General features: G+C 35.2%; 1 protein-coding gene across 2 annotated transcripts in view; it reads right to left on the bottom strand.

Annotated features, from left to right (window-relative positions):
- FSTL5 (follistatin like 5) overlaps positions 1 to 23,581 on the bottom strand; it is a 270,455-nt gene that overhangs the window by 13,349 nt on the left and 233,525 nt on the right. For both annotated transcript variants that reach the window (XM_066548230.1, XM_066548229.1), the window contains 3 exons: positions 19,651 to 19,800; positions 13,169 to 13,276; positions 11,500 to 11,624 (listed from right to left, as the gene is read on the bottom strand). In XM_066548230.1, coding sequence (XP_066404327.1) covers positions 11,500 to 11,624; positions 13,169 to 13,276; positions 19,651 to 19,800 — 383 coding nt within the window. The remainder of the gene's footprint in view (positions 1 to 11,499; positions 11,625 to 13,168; positions 13,277 to 19,650; positions 19,801 to 23,581) is intronic.

Consider the following 23,581-nt stretch of genomic DNA (forward strand, 5'->3'; position numbering starts at 1 on the left):
TTTTTCAAGAAAACTAAATCTAATAGAATGTGGTTAGTAACCATGCTATATGCACTGATTTTAAAAGTTCAGGAAATTTCCTGGTTTATAAAGTAATGATTTTTAAATGAATGATTTTTAAAGTGTTTCTGTGGACAGGAACTATAAAAGTTGTGCAAGGCAACAGTACTATGCTACACAACTTTTCCCATCCTAAAGAATGGGTAACACAGGAAGAAATTAAAGCCCACTGAGGCACAACTACTTGCGTTAACTATACCAGAGTTAGATCCAAGCTGTCTTACCAATATTTATTTTCTTTATCATAGTGTGAAATGCATACTGGGTTATTGTGCAAAACACCCTAAAGCAAAGGTCACAAGAGAAAAACAAAGCATGAAGAAGAAACTCAATGCAGGACTTAAAGAAGTTCTGTACTAGAAAAGTGCCAGTCATGTGATTTCTGACATTGCTTCTTTAAATTTGCAAGGTGCCATTTTTTTCCCCCTCTTCCTTCAGCTAGAGCAACTTTGCCTCTTCCATGCAAACATAGCCAAGCAAGATGCAAGTGTGGAGCTGCCAACAGTTGGCAAATTAACAACCTGAGCTCCTCTATTCTATTTTCTTCTTTTAGACAAGCCATATATACTGCTTACCACTCCAGCTGCAGTCAGTATAAAAGAGGAAATATCTATGCATTTTTTAAAAAGATGAACTAGAGAAAACCTTTGGGATTTTTTTTCCTAAAAATGAGGATAAATTTAATTTTTCATTTATTTTAAAGAATATATTAACATAAAATTTTAAGAAATGTAAGAATTTTAAGAATTCTTCCCTTTTGGGCAGATGGATGGCCTTGCCCTAGAAGATGAGGAGAAGGAGAAGGATAATATAAAATCTGATGTCCTCTATCCTTTCTGGTTTTGGTCTACCCCAAGAGATTACCCTTATGAAGACTATAGAATTTTTAAATCTGAAATCAACCACTTTAGGAAAATTATGTTCTCAAAATAGAAAGCAAATATAACAGAAGAGAATTAAATAAGCTACAGTCAAAATTATCCATACAAGAAGCAAAGAGCAGTATTTTTGTACAAAAGAGAAATTTTCTAACCCAAACAATTTTGTTCAAGAAAAAAAAACCCCAAACTATTATCTACTTTATCGTGACTGAATAAAAATTTTGTTTAAAGCCGCCCAATATTCTGTGCTTAGAAATGGGAAAAAAAAATAAAACCCACAGAACATAAGGCTGTGGGGCCACTCTTATGGAAAATTATCAATTTTATAATAAAACAAGATCATCACTATAATTTCTGCTATATAAAGAACAGAATTTGTTTGCAGGTCTAGTTTTCTAAAAATATTGACTCTTTTATCATACTTCTACTGGGGAAGAAGTTCTGGATTTTGAAAACTTCAGGTTTCAAAACACAAACATGAATGTTTGTGTTCTTATAGAATTACACATTAAAAATCTCATCTGTACTTCTCCAACTAGAAGAAAAAAATATCTATTTAATAACAGGTAACCTTTGAAATTTACAGTGTATATGGGATGAAAGAGGAAAACTAATACATAGCCAGATATAACTTGCTTTCATTAAAATCATTATTATTATTATGTGCATTAAGCAATACCTTTTCATGATAAAAATAGATGGCACCAGAGATCTAATCAATCAAAAATCATATGTTTGCTTAATAATACTGATAAAAATAGATATAGGTTTTCATAAATTAATTTGGAAAGGAACTTAATATTCAATTGTAAGTCATATGAAATGAAAATGTTTAGATCTATGGGAGCAGACAGTCTTAGTAATGAAAAAATTCCTGATTAGATCCTCAAGTGTATTGAAATATAATAGAAAAGGACATTGCAAGGGCTGGGGGCAAAAGGAAAAAAAAAACCAGAAAGTAACCTGCTGTCCCACACAAAGGGGATAACAAGTGCTGAATATCACCTGAGAGATCTGAAAGTGATCTTTATAGTAAGTATTCTGAGATTGCAGAGATTGATATTCATAGATCAGTTCTGAAGATTTTATTATTTTTTGATATTGCTTTTTATATACTTCATAGAAGTGAGTATGGTGTCTCTATTTCCATTCTTAGTGAGGGAGCTCAGTGTAGAGAGGATTAAATTAAATGTCAAAGACTCCACAGTCAATGATGGTCAAACATACTAAAATGATTTTTTTTTCTCTCTTTCTTTTACTCTCTCAGCCCATACTGACCATTATTTTGAAAAATAAGGATATCAAGGACTTCAAGACAGCCATGCAAGACAGCTGGGAAGAAATATTTCATATGGGCTTGAAGGAATCCTGACAAGTGTTATGTTTTTAGAATAAAGAGATCTCAAATTAAGCTTTGTGCTCTGAGATCGAATACAAAAAAAATCCATTACTAGACAATATGTAACAGAGATAGAAGATAATATTATAAAATAGATAATTTTATGCATTAGTAAGCTTTCATCTTCTGAGTTTATTCTACATCCTATTTAATACAATGGGCTCTAGATTAAAAAATGAACACAACAAATTTAATGCTGCTGAGCTGAAGTAAATGGCATTGTAAGTGTCATCAACAAAATCCTCCCTCTTATTGGGATACTTTTCACTAGGGTGGAAAAACCAACAGTGATACAATCTTTTAAGCATTTATTTGGAGAAAGTCTATGCAAGTTGTCTTCTGTAACTCTGCTGGAGAAATCAAGCACTTCTTGTGGGAAGAGATGATTTCTTTTAACACACTGCACAAAGCCCAGGACTTCTGACCTTTAGTGCACATTTGCACAGCTTAGGGATAAACTCTGAATTTTTAGGGTACCAGTGATGCAGGTGTCTATGAATTGTTTGAGGTCTCCCTGGGGGAGCAGTTGCAAGATGTGTATTACAATAAGTTTTTTAATTATTTCCAATTCTTGTCCAGTGATGACAAGAAATAGTCCAAGGAATTTTAGGACAAAGGGAAGTAACTTACTTTCTACATTTTTAGTATCCAGGAATATATGAAACTGTTCATGTTATATCATAAAGGAGCCAACACAGCAAAAATCTATTTTTAGTGTTGGCAGCAAATGCATTTTTCTGTCTCATACTTTCTGGGGAAAGAGAGCTAGAAATTTAATAAAAAAACCCCAATCATTTTTAAAGCAATAGAAGTCAAAGAAATGGTTAGCTATACAGACACAGCAAACAAAAGACATTCTAAAGATGCTCCTAAATATCAATACAAGATTAAGACAATCTGGCACTTCAGAAAATGTGGTAACATCAAGGTGGGCAGATGCCATAGGACTGGTCAAATTTATAGATGTCAAAAGAATAGTCAGCACCAATACAGAAAGAATAATGAGGTAGAGATAAGGACTACAAAGGTGGTAAATAACATACAGCAAAACAGTTTAAATAGATCTTTTTCTTCATTTTAAACACGAAGTTCACATACTGTTATAGCTGGGGATATGTGAATATTCTCAAGAACAAATACTGAACTTGACAACAAATCCTTTCTCTCCTTTTAGTTTCTATTAGGGACCCAAATTAAGAAAATATTACATACAACAACAACAAAAAACCCCAAAAGAGCACCAAAGAGAAACAAAACAAACAAAAGAAAAACCAACAACAAAAAAAGCCCATAATTTTGTTTTAAAACATGATAAAATATTATTTTTTTGAACATAGAAACATCAGAGATAACATTTGATCTAAAAATGTAAGATTATCATGGCAAAAATGATCAGGCACATCAGGGCAGATTTCTGTGTTCTAATTTGTAGATTGTACAGGAGGTGGGAGCTGGTTGAAGTGGCTCTGTTAAGATGGAAGTTGGATGTTTTATTCACTATAAGAAGTTACAAGCTGACAGCTGAGGACCCATGGAAGGAACACAAAAATAATCTATTTGTGTAGACTTGGAAGTTTCCTTACTATCTGATTCATATGATTTAAATCCATTTAAAATGGGCTTGTAACATAACAAATAGGACAGCTTAAACACAATTCCCAAAAATCTATTCTAAATGTTAAAAAATAGAACTGAACAAATGAAAATTTCCAATCACGCTTTTACTAGGTTGTTGTCACAGATCTAGACTACAGCACAATTCTTGCTGCTATCAAGGAAACTAGCTCCATCCAAGCCAGACCCAGCAAAATTTTAGAAAATAATTGTGTTCTGGTTGTTTCTTAACAAACATAAAAAAAGAAAAAAAAAAAAAAACCAACAAAAAAACCCCAGTTGATTGCATCACTTTAAGATTACCTCTAAGCTAATAAATGAGTCTTTGTAATTTGGGGCATTTTTTGTAAACCAACAAGTAATTAAGGCAGCACTAAGATAACTTCTATCCACTGGGTACAACAAATTATGTGCCATAATTGCAAGGGATTAGTTTCTTCTCATAGTTGATTATGATTTTAAATATTACATTGTTTCATGTTACATACTGGTACTGGCAGATGCTGAATTTTTAAAAGCAGGTAGGTTCTGGGAGACAGGTACAACATTTATTTTTAGCAATGGTTTGTCCACTTTATATATATTAATATATATGTATCATATATATTTCTTTATATCCTTTATATCAGATGGAAGATGGTATTTTTTCCAAAGGTAAATATTCCTGCAATGACTTCTGCACATGCAAAAAAGAAACCTTAGTGTGTGAAAAATAAAAAAAAAAGACAAGTTAGCAAAACTACCTTTTGCTGCATTGCAGCTGACTAGTCTTACTTAAGGTTCCAGGTACTTTGTGAGCTTTCTGGGGAAGGTCAAGTAGAACAAAAGAATTCTTTGTTTATTTGGTTTTGTTTGACTGTTTTAATGTTGTTTTATAGTGCCACAAAGGCTGGCTGCAATCTCATGTTTCAGGTAACATTTGAAGGGAATTCTCACACTGAAGTGGAAATGGTATTTTATATAATCTTTTTTTTTCTGCTGACAGCTGGAATTTGTTGTTCAAGAACTTTGTGAAGTTTGACTCAAGATACCTAAGAGGAAAAGATTTGGACCATAAGTTAAATAAATTGGTCAAGCAGTATTGAATTGTCAGCTGATGTGGGAAAAGGCCTGCAGAATAACTGATTCCACAAACAAGACAGTTTTCCAGATGGTTCCTTATTCATATGTGTGTGTCTACATATGCATACCTTTATTTTGCAATGATAGAAGCAGTCACACAGAATAAAAATATTAAAATAGTTTTATATTGGCTACATTTAAAAGTGCAATTAATTATTCATTAAATTTCATAGCACTGAGATGTAAATGAACTTTAAAAATATATTGAAAACATTTTTCCTGAATTCCAAAATCTCCTGGCCTCAAAAACATTATGTACACCTCTGTGCATCATTTCAGTAACAGCAAATCTTAACTGGACTTGTGGAATGATGGCAATTATCTACCTTCATCTTCATGATTTCTGTAGGTGTTTTCCCACAGACACAGTTTGGAATCTGTACTGCCTAGCACATTTCAAAGCCTGCAAACGCTGGCCCTTGTCAGTTAGAGTATAGGAATGGAGATAAAAGATGCTGCAGATGTAAATTTGGGCACTTGGTATATCTTGTAATTACCTAAAGGACTGCGATTTTCTTAGTTTAGAGATAAGTAGTGACTACATTTATTAAATTTTTGGGTGGGAACATGTGAGCAGAGAAGGACTGAAGTAGAGAATATAAGTTTGATGTACTTAAGAGGACTTCACATTTCTAAGAAGTCACTTATTTTAATAGTTGTTGTTGTTGCCACTGGTGGTAGTTGGACAAAGTAAGTTTCAATGCTACAAAACTGTCTGAGCTGAATCTCTCAATCCTTCATTCTTTACATTCCCTCTGGAACAAAGATGCTCTAAAATCCACTATTTAAAGCCAAAAACAGATAGAGAAAAGGACTTTTTGCTGTCTCATCTCTATCTTTCCCAAAAAACCCCTATTTTTCAAAAGCAACATATTTATGGACCGGAAAGGTCCTTCTTTTGGGGGGGCAAATATGAGAAGAAGGGAAAAAATGACCACAAGGTTTCCATTTAGCATGAGTCTCTCACTAAGACAGAGTAGGAGGCTGCAGAGTGAACCCCTACTCCTCCTTTGTGTGCTGTGCCACCATGTAGGATTCACTGCCAGATTCCAAAGTCCTTATCAGAAATTGCAGAATATTTTCTAGATCTTATTTTCTTGCCCTGGTACTACTGAGCTGTCTCAGTTTCCTCAAGCTTTCAAGCTCTTTCCCTATTTTCCTTGTATCATTATAGCCTTATAGCTTGATGACTAAGAACTGTCCCAAAATTTCTGCTCCACTAATGTGCATTGTTAACTGAATCTGTACAATATTAAATTGTCCCTTATCTTCACACTAAATCATACTGTCTATGTGAAAAATTCAACCCCTACATTAATTATATTTCTTTTGTTAATGTTTCATCTACAGCTGACTTAGCATGTACTGCTTCCATTGTTTCACTCAGAAACTACTGAATAGAAAGCTTTTTCTGATTATGTAGGATTTTTGCAACAGAAATATCTTCTGTTTGATTATTTGCATAGAAACAGTGAAAATGCTCTCACACCCTGTCAGCTACTTCACACCTCTGTAGGGGCTTAAACTCTGGAATGAAATGTGAATGTACTGACTCACTGCTCCACATGGGTTTCATTTAAGAAGGTTCACAGGAATGCATTGGCAGCACATTCCAATTACCTCTTAAAGAAAAGCTTAGTTTTTGGATTGTTTTGTGCAAATGAATAAGTGTTATTTTAGAAAGACTGCTTCCCCTATTATCGTACACAACAGAGGCATAAAAGAGAGAAAAAACTCAAACAGAATATGTTAACTCTATTCAGAGCCTGAGCCATCTCACCAGCGAGTTGATTGTTCATTCTTCCACTTCTTAGGTCAGGTAACAGTATGACATTTAAAACACTGCTCAAAGATTAAAACATCTAAAAACTTGGAGTTACTCCATTACAGTGAATTCATTTAATACTGCTTTTGAAACATTTTGCAGTATAGTGAAAGACCTTAATTTATTCCAATTATCTTTTGTTCACTTCGATTTATGAACACTGGAGCTCAAATAATCAGCTCTTTTGCTCCTTAGGCTTCCAAGAATATATTTTTGTAATATATTGTACAAGTCATCTTTCTGCAACCATCCCACATACTAATTGCAAAAGTCTATTTTTATGATAAGGACTGGTATTAGCTGACAATTAAGGACAAGATCATTGGTTGTCCTGAATTGCTTTGGAACAGAAATAGCTCGCTGAATAAAATTTTCTTCTTATTAAATGTATAAGGACAAATATTGAAAACATATATTCAATTCTTATAAGGTGTATCTACAGAACAAAAAGTCTTCAGAAAGAGCTGAAGAAAAACACCTTGGCATTTGTACTATCTATTAGAGCTTAATAGATCTCATCCTACCTACTTTTGTGGCCCCGGTGTTTGGTAATTTTTAAACAGAACTGGGGGTAAGGGGAGACTTTTTCAAGCTGTGTGTACTGAAAATATGGGCATGAAAGTGTGCATGAAAATCAGTGCTTTACATTCATTCATTCATTCTCTTGGTATAATTCAAAGTATATTGACAGTGAGTGCACAGCCAATGATAACAGCAGGATGGGCTGTTTTTCAAGATAGGCAAGATAAATATATCATTTCTCCCCTTTGAAATTTTCAAATTTCCAACTGCATGAAAGTCAGAACGAACTTCTTTCAGTGTTCTTTCTAACAATAAGTCTTACTGTTTTGTGTCATAGCCTCTAAGATTAAGGTCTGTTGTGCATTGCACTACAACCACCTGGCACAAGAAAGTAATGAAAACTCATGGGAAACTGACCTTCTCTAAACTCTGAGCTTGCTTAGTGAGAAAAAGAAGGACATTTATTTCCATCATGAAGGAATGCTCAAAGGCATGCTGCAATTCCTCCCTTAGAGTCAGTAGGTAAACTAGTCTTGTCAAAAAAAATCAGACAGGAAAATCTAAAATTAAGTCAGCTCTATAATGAGATGCCAACCAGGTCTATCTGCAACTGAGACTCTCTATAGAACCATGAACTTGCTATCTGGAAACATCAGTGGGGCTGCTCTAGACATTATTAGGATGGTAATTAGTACAGTTTCACTAAAACAAAGATATTTTCTTTTCTTTATAAATATATATACACACACACACACACACACACATATAGATATATATTTAAAAAGGCAGCTACAAAAGGATTACAGACAACAATCAAACATTGTTTGATTCCTAGTGGTGTTTGAGTGGAAGGAAATAGTGTTACTGGAACATAAAAGAGAGGAAGACACCTTCCGAACATGGCAAAACTAACAGGTGGTACTGAACCTACCAAATTTTTCTCTACAAAATGATAAAGTTTCTTTTCTTGTCCTCTTCTGTACATCTATCAACTAACCACCAATTATAAAATGAAGTTTAAAGACAATAAATTAATCTATTCTTCCTCTACTTCTTTTGGCTCGTGCCTACTTAGTGTGGTTAGTTGATGTTTTGATGGTGCATCACAGCTGTTCAGAGCATGAATGAACGTTATGCCTGTTGGTTATAAACCAAACAACCAAAAGGTTATTTGCCCTGACTCCTGCTGTGTGATAAGTACAAGAAAAAATTAACTCAGTCAGAGGTAAGAAAAATATGGGAAACCATTCTTTTTTCCCTTGGAATGAATTGCTGTTTACCTGAGACCAAAATTTATGGTGTCTCTTCAAATGTCTGATCTGGATGTGTGTCCTAAATTATCTGCTGCCTAAAATAGCATTAAAATGTGTAGAATTTTCTTTTCTAATAATGAGAAGCCCATTTGGATTTTCATATATAAAAATAACTGACCTAGGTAAATCAAAAGTATAGTTCCACCACTTAAATTATTTTTCAACAAGTTTTAAATACTTACACACATACTAGTAGCAATTACCACTTTAGCTATTATTAAAAATTTTAAAAAATAATGACTCACTATGGCTTTAAATTATTTGCCTTTACTTCTGTTCCTATGTGTTAACAAGCCAACCTATCAGACAGAATATGCTGTAATATTCTGTAATACACTGCAGATGGTATCAGATGGTTTGTGCTAGCTGTTAGGAAACTTATTTAATTCTTTTAAGTGATATGTGGTATTTTTTTGCTTAGAATTGCCTTCATTTGGACAGCGTGTTTAGTTCCGGATGCTAATTTGGTAAGCCATGCATACTGTCTTCTGCCTCATCATTCAAAATGTTAGTTTACAAGTGACAAATGCACCTAGCTACAGAAAGTTTTCATTTTTCTGAAAGGGGCTGGTGTTGCATGGCCAAAGGGAGCTGATTTCTGACAAAGAGTAAATAGGGCCCTTGGGCAATTAACTATACCAGCCAACTTAGCCAGTGGGGTTATTTCCCTCTTAGCTGTTTTTTTGCAATTCATACTCATAAATTGCTCCCCTGGTTGTTATACACTCCCAAGAATAATAAACTCAAGCTTTATGTTTGCTGCCTAACAGCCTTAAGAAAGACATGCTGCGATTGAGTGGGGGTTTTTTGTTGACTGGTCATATTACCTTTAATAGACTGGGATTTTCTACATCACTACTAATTTGAGGAATACAGTTAATTTTAAATCTTTCCTGTAACATTGTTTATTTATTGCATTCTAATTTAAACACAAAAAGCAAGGTACTTGCAGGCCAGATGTTATGGAAGACAAATTCTTCAACAACTGATTAACATAAACAGCTCTTGAAGCATACATTGAAAGAAAAGCACTGTATTTGTCTACATAGTGTTTTTTAAATTTTCTTTTTAGAAAAGGCACTCAGAATTGATAGCATTTCCCTTAAACTCATTATTTGATAAAACCAGATTGATTTTGTTCATTAAACCCTCCAAATCTATGGGTTTAGCAGTGGACAAACTACTGCAGTCTTTTTTGCCATACCAGGAATTTTCTTTTGGCATTTGGCAATCTTGGCAATTTTATCTGACATGTGACTATTAAAAAAAAGGAAAACAAACAAAAAAAACCCCAACTAAAAAACAAACAACAAACAAACAAAAAAAACTTTACTAGGCCTGAATTGATGTACATATTTATTATATATCTGCAGGCACTTAGCTGATTTTATTATTTCAGTGTTCAATTGATTTCATACCCCTTTTTTATTCTTGTGTGTTTTCTTTTATTCTTTCATTCTATTTTCTGTTGAGTTGCATATAGGAGATGTGAAATTACTCAGCAGCTGAAGGTAACATGCAAAGCAGGAAGAGCCTACTTGACCTATTTGGGCAAAATATCAACCTAAAGTGGTTTGAGTTAGACAAGGCAAATCCAACATTAGCTTTGGAATGGCCCTATTTTTCTTTTTCCAGTCCTGATTCCCCTCCTATTATGATGTTTATCCCTATCCATGGTTTTATTTTCCTATTTACTTGAACATTAAAGTATCTTAATGTCAGTTCTGTTTGGGCAGTACCTCTAGTACCTTCTAGTTTATGAAACAGTAACTTTTGTCCTCACAACACATATCTGTTCCAAATACTGCAGAAATATTTAATGTTTTTCTAAGGCCGAATGTGAGGACTACAGATTACTTCAGGGACACAACAGGAATTTGCCTACTCAGTTCAAGAAATATAGTAATTATGGTACTTAGAGTCAATTTATTATTCAGATATATTAATCTATACATCTATCTATAGTTTCTTTTTAAATTGAATAGGGCTGATTGTTGGTATAGAGTTTTGTAGGAAATAAAAAAAATATCTCTCATCAACAATGTCTTTAGAAGAAGCCAAATGTTCCTTGATACAGAAAACTAGATTCTTCCCAGGCACATACAGAGTGAATTCTAAAATCAACTGTAAAATCATCCTGAATTGCATGCTTTCACATTTAAAAGAATACCACTCACTACCATCAGAAATTTTATCTTTTTTAATGGAGATGCCTATTTACACCTGTAATTTGAGAATTTTGCTAGAACAGAATGATGACAGTCAAGATTATCTAATGAAGATATTCCTAAAGAAACTTGGCATATTAGAATCAATAATGGATAATTGTTGGCAGAGCTGTTTTGAGGCAAAATGGATCTACATCAGCTTGCAAAAAAAACTTAGAAGTTCTAAACATACAAACTACTAATACACATTAATGCAATACTCAGATGAAAAAATCCTAGATTGCAGAATTATTCAATACCTAGAGGTAGAAAGGTTACAGAAAAAAAAAATAAAACATGGAAAGAAAATTATATATCACACTCTTACTAGTGTATTTTGAGGAAGAAAAATAGATTTTACTCTAAGAGGTCTTGGGTAGAGTTCTGCTTTATGCCTGTGTTAAGTGTTGTCCTGTTTTCCTCAGCCTCTCTTTCTGAGTTCCATATGTCTTTTAAAATCCAGATGATCAAATTGTTCAGTTCTGTCACAGCCAGAACCTGTTCTTAGGATGAGCACAAAGACAATCCAACATTCCCTACATTCAGACAAACTTACCGCACGTGGGTAATGATCAGGGTTGTGGCTGGAATGAAAAAGTCATCCACTCTGTCAAACTGCTTCCCCACGGGCTGAGTATGGATGGTGTGATGGGAAACACTCCCACTGGCTTGTGTTATCACCTGCACAGAGTAACATCAGCATAAACTATACAAGTATTCTTTAAAAATCAAATCCCAATCCAAATTAATTAATACAGCATTGCCTCTGTATTCTCTTGTGTTGTCTTTTCCACGTTCCCAAGAAAAGGAGTACAAATAATAGTTACAGATTTCAGAGAACTATTACATACTGAAACACTTACTCTTCATACTTATTTTTCCCCTTCATCTTTTTTTTATCAATCCTGAATCCATATTTATTAATTTACATTACCAAAGTCCTTAACAGTTCTTAGCTTAAACTAAGATTTTTGTTTATCTTTTTACTTACACTAGAACTTAGAGTGAGGTTAAATTTTTAAGCACTTCAGCCAAAGTGAAAAGATGCTATCAACAAATCCACTAGAACATATGGCTATGCATATTCCCAATTCTCATCAATCATGAGATAATTCAACACAGCACAGATATATTTCAGAAGAGCAAGCTGAACTGAGTTTAAATACTCCTTAAATTGTTATGAACCAATTTCATTCAAATCCCAAAATCTTGGACCTTCTCTGAAGCAAATGTTTATGCATGAGTAAAAGACAATTCCATATAATAGCCACTATGCTGTTCACATATATGCATTTAAGAGTGGATTTTTTTTTTTTTTAGAAAAGGAGACAATCTACTATGAATACTGTAATTAAAAATGAGGGTGAGGATGATCAGCCACTTTAAAATATAGTAAGACTCACTCCTTTATCAGTTCTGGGGAGGAGTGGTTACTAAACTTCCATAGATTACCTTGCACACTCAAAGTTATTAAGGGTCTTTAGGTGTTGAAAAGGTGATTTCACATTTTACTAATTTTGCTTTTAAAATTTCTCTTATTCTTTTTCTTATATATAAGTATATATAAATACATAAGGATTTAATTAACTTCTGAAGAAAAGGAAAACAAATTAGAAGGAAAATGAATTTTTAAGTTATGATATAAGGCTGACCATCATAGTCTCAGGGGATTGCTATAACTAAGGAACAAAAATTAATAAAAAAGTAGAAAAGTAAGTACATATTCCTGAGATGTTGCTTTAGCGACTGTCCTAGGTTTGTCACTGCTCCAAAGTATGGGAAAAATCAAGATTTTTAATATCTTTCATGTGAAAAAAACCCAATAAAGACAGAGCTTGACATGTTCAGAACGTCAATATAACTTTAATGAAATGGAAGTATGTCTAAAGTCCATTTTATCCTCTAATTAGGGACAAAAATATCATGAACAGCAACAGTTTGGTCTCAAAAGACTGGTAGTACAGAACATGCTGCTGCTTTCAGCTGCATTCCTTATCCTTCTATCAATTTGCCATTGCCAGTTCAGACTAAGGGTCTTGAAAATAATGATTAACTTTTTGGTGAGGTCAGTTGTTTGGCTTGTTTTCTGGTTACCTAAAATCATTTCTCTGCCCTTGCTGGGGTCATGGTAATAACGCCTAAAGGAAAATATGCAACACATTGCAATTACACAAAGGTTCAACCTGTCTGTATTTCCTTACATATAATTATTGTCATCACCTCACCTGCAAAGTTGGTGAATTCTTTTCCATGTTTCCCCAGCTCAGCACCCAGACTTGATCATGTGATTTATCATAGTGTAGCTTCACTGGAACAGGATCTGTACTCACTGCCTGAAATAGAACAAAAAAAGAAATCCTTTGTCACATTTTCAAAGGAAACATAATATATATGCTTGAACGAAAATGATGAGTAGATATACATTTTCAGATACTTTCAGACTGTATTTAGGAATTATGTTGTCAATTCTTGAAACAGCCCTCTGATTAATTCAGAGTTACTGAATTGCTGAAAATGTGTTTTTTATTTATTAGGTACTCTAACACTTGGTATCAAATCTACATAATACTGAAGCCTTTAAGAAGTCGAAAAAAAAGCTTTTTAATCAAGAACAAAACTATTTGTCTTCATTCCCTGCCATCACTCTCACTTTACATGTATCAGTTGAAAAACTACACCATTTACTGAAAAATGGTTAAAAAGGGAAGAGTATTCTCAAGCCACATACTGGAATTAATGGAAGATGCTACTGCAAAAAATCAACATGATGTTGCTGCACCCAAAACTTCCCATCTGTTAAAATATGTATATTTTGTTGAAGTAGGGAGGATTGTTTTAATATGTTTTCCAATTACAGTTGCTACTTTTCATAGAACCTGTGATCAGAACTGAAGTGGTTTCCCTACAGCTTTAAGCACTGTCACTTGAGACCATGAACCTTTTAAACAGCTGAGCTCTAAACTTCCTTTGTTACAAAAACTGAAGGATTCAGAGGTATTAAATGGGAGAACAGTGTAGTCGATTAAGAGATGTTATACGCAGGCTAAACGAGGGGGGGATTACTTTTTTATTTTCATCATTTAAGAAGAAAAAAATAGGAAATTGTTTTTTATTCTTACCATTATGGAACTGTAAAGCACAGCTTGTTTATCAGTGTGTCAAGGAGAATACCAGCTGGCTAATTAAGTGAACCTAATTTAAACTAATGATGTAGATCCTCAAGATAATGCAGTAATGGCTGGCTGAGACTGCTGATGATACTTAACTGTACTCCTGAGGTGTTGCAAGCGACCACTTCATCTAAGCAGAATTTGTTTTTCCTTTTGAAAATGGAAAATGAAGCCAGGTTGCTCATTGGCTCATTTAAAATCACAAGCTACCCCTCGAAAAAGGTCATTTGTGTTTGATAACTTCTTTCTGCTACATGCTAGAAAACAAGATCTTTAAAATAATACTTGAACTGTTATATAGCTAATTTGTCAAAGCATGTCAAATTTCCTTTTGGCTTCCCCAGACAAAGGTCTGACCCATACGTTGTCTGCCAGAGGACTGCCAGCTGCGCTCAGAGCTGGGGTCCTGGTACAGCCAGGAGGAGCAGAAGGAGGTGCCTTCAGGGTCAGGCAGAGGCAGTACAGCTCCCCAGAGGGAAGCCAGCAGCAAAAAGGAGTTGAGCATCTCAGAAGCAGACTTCCACAGCTGTTTCTAGCTGACCAGGCTGATCTGCCAGCAGCACACTGAGGACTGAAGGACGATGATGACTCTGTCTACTTCAGCCTCTAAGTCCTCCCACTTAGTGGTGTGCTGCTGTGCAATACTGCACAATTCCTGCTTTCAAGAATTTAAACATGAAAGCAAATGCTTCCCTTGAATTTAGAATGAGAATTACCTGGATAAATCAAAAATTTTCCTTCTATATATATCTCTAAAGATACAACACCCATGTTTCCAATACATTTCAATTTATTCTGCTATAGAATCCTCTAAAGTACTTACTTTGATAAATTTACCTGTCATAAAAATAAATCATCCTCAAATCTAGTTGTCACATATGTGCACATCTTTTACATTAACTTTCATAGTAGAAAGGAATAACATGTATAGTAGTACTTCAGAGAAAACACTGTAATAAGCAAAACCAAATAAACATTATTTTTACACAGAAAACAGCATCACTACATGACTTAAAGTCCTTTCAAATAAATTTTTAATTTTCTTTGGGGTCTTTGCACAGTAATGGGAGTTTCATTAGAATTCTCTTGCTTTCAAAATATGAAATTATCTCCACATTTATTCCCACTAGCCTATGTGCTTTTTTTGCAAGGTGGCTTCTTATTAAGAATGTAGACTTTCTTATTAGACATCTTTCTTATTAAGATGTAGACTAGAAATAGTTACATGCACATGTACATGTATGAAAATTATATCCTCTGTATTAATATGATCTTCAGGAAAAAGGCAGTCTAACAAGAAAAATGCTCTCATTTCTGAACATTTCTGAGCTGAGTTCCTATTTTCAAATAATGAATTAAATCTTTATTTTACTCTGTGCTAGGCAGTACTCTAAGTAATGAAAATAGACTGATCTGGAAAACTAAATTCCCTTCTGTGCTTCCTGTTTCTAAAAGTGTTTTTGTAAGTGTATATCGTATGAATAGAGCAACATTTAATGGTTAGAACATTCTTCCTGCTTGCAGAAAATAAAGGTAGAAAATAAATGCTTGTTTTTAAAAGACAAGAAGACAGAGCCATCCACGTTTTAAGAAATGCTAAACAAAATATCTCTTGACTTGTTACTAAATTCCAAATTAGCCTTACTTCAATTCTAAAACCCATCTTTGAATCAACAGTGTTTTTACTTTACTGTCTCACCAAAAATCTTTGTTAAGTACTCTGAAATGGAAAAATAATTTATTATGATTAGAACCATCAAAACAAAGCTTCCATTCCAGCAAAAGTTTTCCACACCTGGAGTAAATTTAATTCTATACTTTCCTTAGTTCATAATCTTTATATTATTAAATTAGGGGAAAAGCAATGCTATTCTATCTCTCAAAATAAAATTCCTTTGAAAGTGGTTTTTTTTCCACCAGAATAACATGAAAGCTTCTGGAGTGTCCTGGTTTTAGCTCAATATACTTCCTGAGTGGCACAGACTTAGTGCACAAAGCTCTTTTCTACTCTTAGGCATTCTGTATGTCTGCTTTTCAGCTCATTACAGAAACTAGAATATTTTTTTGATAGAATAATCTAATGCCATTCAAAAACTGCACAATTTCTTTACATACAATTCTTGCAAAGGGCTGAACTTTTAATTAGTGGTTAATTTACTGAATTTTACTTTTTAATTAACATATATCTTTGCAGTAAGTATCTCTGCAATTTTTAATGGTAAAGTGATATATATTTTCACATATTTAAAACAATAAATAATGTAACTAAAGACAAATTAGAAGAGCCTACCAATGAACATATTTCATAAAGCCTAAATTAAAGCCTATTTTCAGTGAGCTCAAGAGGAATCATGTGCTTTTGACACTGAAGTCTAAATGCTAATAAATGCAATTATATTGATATTTCATCCCTCCTGTGGAGAAAAGGAAGCTGACACCTGAATGTCAGTCAAAGACCATGGAAAACACTGCCAGATATTCCACTCCTTCAAATTTGTGGACTCTGTTGGGATTGTGGGTTTTTACTCGGTCTTCCTGAAGAAATATATCAAACTGGTTGTAAAAAAGTAGTTTTTAGAAAAAAAAAATTCATTACCCACTCATTTTATATCTATTTTAATATGAAAAGGAAAATTTAAGTAAAAAATCCCCACCTTTTTATTATTAACTTATTGAATAAAATATTTTACAAGTCCTGGACTCCTCAAGTTTTGAGGAAGCCATATCTGAGTCAGCTGACAAAGAACTGAGAGAGCAGGCGTTTCAAGTATGCAAAAGCATTACAATTATTTTTGTAAGGCAATTTTATAAATGGAATTTTGTTATTTATTTTTAAATTTTATAAGCCTGTACAGAATACATGTGTACACTTACATGATGGAATAGTTTGAGCTGGAAGGGACTTTTAAAAGTCATCTACTCCAAAATCTCTGTAGTGAGCAGTGACATCTTCAACTAGATCAGTTTCCTCAGAGCCCCATCTAAACTGACTTTGAAGGTTTCCAGGGATGGGGCTTGCACCACTTCTCTGGGCGACCTCTGACAGTGTTTTGCAAACCTCATTGTAAAAAATGTCTTCATTATATCTAGTCTGCATCCACTTTTTTTTTTCTTTTTTTAGTTAAAAACCATCGCCCCTTTCCTATTGCTACTGTCCCTATTAATAAATGTGTCTCCAACTTCCCTATAAGTCCGCTTTAAGGACACAATACTGTCTCCCTGGAGCCTAACATATAATCTATACTTTAAAGATTTTTCATTCACTTATCAGTGAGAAAACCAAAAGGCATGAAGAAAAGCTCTATTTAAGTGTGTTTTTTTATTAACAATTTAGTTAGGTTTCTAATAAAAAAAATTAGTGTTTTATTTACTAAAGGATGTCACCCTGGTTTTTTAAGATTTTCTAAGCCTTCTGATGTTGATATTCTTGTAGTGAACTTTCTCACACACTTTCTGTAAATAATTCATTGTTTTGCATTCCTTTATGGAGGAGGAGAGAGTTGATGGACTGTTGGTTTGACCAGTGTCATTGGAGAGGTGTCACTGTCACCCTCCGATCCGCTGTCACTTTTGGAAAACTATAAATGTTGGAGTCAGAAAATAAACTTCCCTTTTTTCTTCACCTTGAGAACAGCAGTGTGAGTTTGTGTTCTTTTGTGTCCTCTAGTGACAAAAGGAGACCTGTTTCCTACAAATATGATGATATTGATATAATATAAATATTACTATAAGCACTGCCTTGTACCTTGGTGCACTGGGTTTGTGTGACAAGCTTTTGGTCGCATGGGGGAGCTACATGGGTGGCTTCTGTAAGAAGATGCCAGACACTTCCCCCATGCCTGACAGAGCCTGTGCCAAGTGGTGCCAGCACAGACCTGCTGCTGGCCAATATCCAGTCCACCAGTGGTGGGGTAAAACCTCTGGGATAACCTCTGAGACATAAAAGACCTCTGAGCACATAAAAGTGCTACTGTGCTTGCAACCAGATGAGAGAGGAGTGGGAATATGTTAGAGGAACAGCGCTGCAGATGCCCAGGTCAGTGAAGAAGGAGGGACAGGAGATGCTTGAGGTGAGCCAGCAGAGATTCCCTTGCAGCCTGTGGTGAAGACTGCAGTGAAGCAACTGTGCCCCTGCAGCCCATGGAGGTCTGGGGTGGAGCAGAGATCCACCTGCAGCCCCTGCAGGACCCCACTGGAGCAGGTGAATGCCTAAAGGAGGCTCTGAATTCATGGGAAGCCTATACTGGAGCAGGCTCCTGGCAGGACCTGTGAAATTGTGAGGAGGCAGCCACACTGAAACAAGTTTTTTGGCAGGACTTGTGACCTCATAGGGGACCCAACCTGGAGCAATCTGTTCCTGAAGAGCTGTGTCCCATGGATAGAGACCCCCACTGGAGCAGCTTGTGAAGAATTGAAGCCCATGGGAAAGACTCACACTGGAGAAATTCATGGAACACTGTCTCCCATGGGAATGGCCCCAGGAGGGAGCAGGGAAAAGACTACTCTCTCTGAGGAAGAAGCAGCAGCAGAAATTACATGTGACAAACTGACCCCCCATTCCTCATCTCCTTCACTGCTGGGAGGGGAGGAGGCAGAGAGTCAGGAATAAAACTAAGCTCAGGAAGGAGGGAGCGCTGGGGGACAGGTGTTTAGGATTTGTTACACTATCCATTATCCTGCTTAGATTTTGGTAGGGAAATGAGCTGAATTTATTATCAAAGTCAAGTCTGTTTTGCCTGTGACGGTAATTGGTGAGTGATCTTTCCCTTCCCTTATCTCAACCCAAAAACCTTTTCTTGGTCTGTCCAGCTGGGGAGAGGAGTGGTGGAGTGCCTTTGGTGCTATCTGGCCTCCAGTCAGGGTCAACACACCAACACACCTGGTTTTGCTCAAACTCTGTGACTGTATTAATCACTGTAGCATAGCATTGATTTCTCTCTCTTACTCAATGAATTATTTTCACCAAGTAGATACTCCAGAATCCCAGAGACTAAGAAAGAGGAGCAGAGAAGAAGTTTGAATTCAAAGACTCTGGTCTTAGCTAAGAGTGGTGTTTATTTTTACTGTTTTTATAATTTCTCTGTATAAAAGCAGAGTGACAGTGACAGAGTAACAGTCCTCCACTTTCTGTAGCCAACGCTGACCTTTCTGTCAAAACTGATATGCATATCCTTGTGATAAGACTCTATTTTAGCCAATCATCATTTTAAAGTGAAAGGACCCTCCAGTCAGAAACATCCTAAAGAACTCATTTTCTCAACTACTCAAATATTTATAAGAGCTATTTTCATGTTATCTTCCTTACAGTTGTCTATTGAGAAGAACAGTTGCTAAACAGATACTGCTGCTAAATGTTGAAAGTAGGTGAACTTTTTTCCAAATAATGAGTTTACTTTCAAGATAACTGTATTTCTGTTTTTGAAATATGAAGGAAAGTCTTAAATTGATAACTGTATTTCTGTTTTTGAAATATGAAGGAAAGTCTTAAATTCTATTGTCTAAATAAAATAGTAACTTAAAAAATGAGAAATAAGTACCTGTACAACTTTCTGAGACTGCACATCAACAATGAGAACTCTGTCAAGTGTGGGCTGAGTCACGTATATGAACTTGTCTTTTACATTAACAGCAGTTGCCCAAACACACCGCTGAACAGGATCATCATCTGCTCTGGGACAAACTTCATCCTATAATTCAAGAGAAACAGGAAAACTATAAGAATCAACACAGTCAACAATGTAATACAGGGACAAATTATACCAATTTTCTTCTTTTTTAACTGTAAAATAAAACCACAGAAAATGCAGGGAAGGAAAAAGGACAGTTGACACTAGGACATAAACTCATGTTAGCCCAACTCCATCTGTAAGCACAACTCACAAGCACTATAAAATAATTCATACACCAAATTTTAGGATGTTTTCTAGAAATTCAAGAAGTACTGTTGACCTGAGAAAGAAACCAATTTGAAAAAAAAAAAAAAAAATCATGTAGAAATAAAATGAGCAAGGGGCAGGAGACCTTAAAACCAGCAAACCAAACCAGACACACAGTGTGTTCCTGCAGGAGCTGGCAGCTCCCACCTGAGCAGCACCACGGTGCCCTGTAGAGGGAGGCAGTGCAGGCATGGCTTACCCTGCAGCTGAGAGCACAGCTGTAGGCCAGGAAATACCTAACTGGGGAGATGATAATGTGCACATGAAGAGAAAGGGGAGGTGGTGTGGTGTAAATTGTCACATGGCAAAGGGGCAAAGCAGCAAGCAGTCAGAGACATCAGCTGTTTTGGTCACCTGGAGTTGATAGGTTGCTTTAAAGATCAAGAAGTGTGGCAACCTCTGCCATAAGACATCCTCATGGCCTATCTTACTAGTGTGAAACCAAATAAATACCAAATATCTTCTTACTACCATTCCTTTCCTCTCTGCCCTTCCATTCTTGCAAAAGGACGAATTTGAAAAAATAAAAATCTGTTCACTTCAGTGAACTGGTATTTCATAATACACATAACTATACATTCTCAGTCAAAATAGCTAACTGGAGCTTGCATGCTCACTATTCCTGATTTGTAGAAATATATGGAAAAGCATCATGTATTTCACTACCCTATTTGCAAATACTTTCTCCCAGAAAAAGCTTGGTTTTATCAAAATTAAAGGTTACTTGGTCAAATGTGAAAATTTCATTTAAGAAATAGCATGATTACTTTCCTATAATGGACATTATAATTATTTAAAAATATGGACCTGAAAAACACTCTACTTGGAAAAGTACAGGATGTATCAAGTGTTTTTGTTTTTCTGACCTTTTCTCCTTTTGCCTCTTATTTTAAATTCTTTGCATCACAAGGGACAATTTTACCAAATCATAAGTATTATTTCTTTTTGCCACTTATCTGCTGCTTATTCCTAATTTAGAATGCTCTGCCTGATACATCATAACTGGCCGCTGTGAAAATAATTACGATATGTCAGCAGATAATGACTCAATGTAGAATGAGCAGCAAGATATGATGAGCTCTTAAACAAGAATTCTGTTTCTAAGCATCAAACGCCTTTTAAAAGGCACAGGAAACATTATGTGGCAGAACACCATCTCTGGCACCAAGCAATGCTCTTCAAGAGGATGATGCATTTCAACACTTCCTTTTCTGTATCATCAACATTCTTTGCCTGCTGTGCCTCTACATTTTCAAAAATACACTCAATCTTTATATGTCAAAAGAAGAAATAAATCAATTTACAGCTTTAAGAAAGAGAGTTTCTTTGCAGAAGATTGAAAGCCACTGCTTGCTTTTACATGGCTCCTAAACCTCAAAAAAGGGAAGGTTTTCAGGAATCACATGATAAGGAAAGGTCACTAAACTCAGGTTCTGTACAATAGCACATCATCAGGAACTTCAGGAGAACTTAGAACTAAGTAACAAGAACGATTTAGCTTGTGCTGATAAAAAGCCATGAAGATCAAAGGGAGAAGTGAAAAATTTGATTTTTTAAGGAATGACAGGCATGGGACAAATGGGATTTTCATTCTTAAAAGCAGCTAAATGCTTTTCATTGTTGCATAAAGTCAACATATGCAAGTATGTCTCTAATATGATGTGCAATCATCATATCAGTGATCTATTGTCATTTGCCTTCTGGGTAACTGTCACTTCAAGTGGAAGGTTGTTTCACTGATCTCACTATTTTTTATATTTATTCTAAATATACCCTGTCTTGCTTTCATGTTTTATCTAAACAGATAATTACATCTAGACTGTTCTACACCATCCTCTTATTCCTCTGAGTGAGCACCTTCAAACAATGAATCCACAAATGTTTGCAACAAATCTACACAGATATGTTATTTTCATCCGTCTCTCAGGGACTCACATTAATTTACATGAGTTTCTGGGACTGAATTCTACAAGGACATATTCAATATCTTATTCAAAAATTATGCTGAAGGAATCTGTCTTTCTCTCACATGGCATCATACAGATTAGTGTAAACGATTTCTCTGATTCCACCTCCCCTTGTGGGATGTATAGCAGAATAGCAAAATACTCTAACTTAAGCACTTATAGCTATACCCAGAGATGAGCTACTGCCTTATACATTTTCCTGAATCTGAGTCTAAAATACTAAGATTTTTTCACTGTAAGACCAGTACCAATATAGTCTTATATATATATACATATGTATATATATACACACAACCACACAGATGTCGGGTTCGGCTGTCTGTCTCTGCCCCGACACGGGTAGTGTGGTTCTTGGGTGGCACGCGTTTCAAAGGACGAGTCTGGACTCTTCAGCTTTTCGGTCTTCAGATTGTTTATTGTTTCTTATCTACAAAATTTTCTGTCTGCCCAACAGAGGTCTGATCTGCAAGCAGTCACAGGCACTCTCTGACCACCCACGGGGCGGTCATGTCTTTTTATACTAAAATCTATGTACATAATATTTACCTTTATTTTCCAATGCTTTTCACCCATGTTAGCAAGTGCACCTTCACCATAAACCAATCCCCAAGTGCCAACATCACCACAGGAGATGGAGGACAAGAAGAAGAAAGAAGAAGGACGAGACACGCCCTGATCCCTCCATCTTGTCTCCATAACCCCCCTGTACCAAAAACCTTAAAGTCTATATTTCACCCTCTAAATGTGTCCCTTTTACACCCTTCACTCTAAAGTGATTCTCATGTCCTCAAATTCTTGTCACTTCTGTGGATGGATCAAAATCAAGCCACCAAACACTCCTGGCAACATTCCAGGATTTTCGAGACCCCCAAGGGTTCTCCTGGCATCTCTGGACATCGGGAACGATGTGCTGAGATCCCACACACATATACATATCTACATATACAAGAGAGGTTCTAAAATATTTTTCAAGTTGTCATAAATTTCTATAATCCAATGCCAGTTCTCACCTTGCCTGAAAAGACTGAAAACATAAAATAAAAGCAAAAATATTTTTTCAATCTAACAGTAAAAATTATGCACCAGAATTCATATATCCAAAACAGAGTGCTTTTCCCAGTATAAACTGGTTTATGTGGTTGATTCTCTCTTCTTCTTCTAGTTATTTTAATCTGAATTTATCAGAAGCTATTTAAACAGAACTGAAATTTTGCTTTTGAAAACATAAAATTTATCTCATTAGACAGTTTGGACTTCTTTTACACTACAGGCAGTTATTTTGAGGTTCCATATTAATTTCCCCAGTGGCTGGGTAATTGGTTAAAATTATTTCTCCTTAAAATATAAACCATTTTCTTCTTCTAATTAAAATGTGAGCAATTTACTTTTTCCTAATTTATTCTCTCTGGAAAAAAAAAGTTAACATCTGATAAAACATTAATGTACCTCATTGTTGTATTCCTCCCAGAATTTTTAATCAAAAAGTGACTTGCTCTGTAACAAGTCAGCAGATGGAGGAAAATAAATCCTTAGAAAAATTTTTTCAAGATAGTCTGGGGCAAGAA

The sequence above is a fragment of the Molothrus aeneus genome, chromosome 4 (assembly GCF_037042795.1).
Source record: "Molothrus aeneus isolate 106 chromosome 4, BPBGC_Maene_1.0, whole genome shotgun sequence".
Lineage (NCBI taxonomy): Eukaryota > Metazoa > Chordata > Aves > Passeriformes > Icteridae > Molothrus > Molothrus aeneus.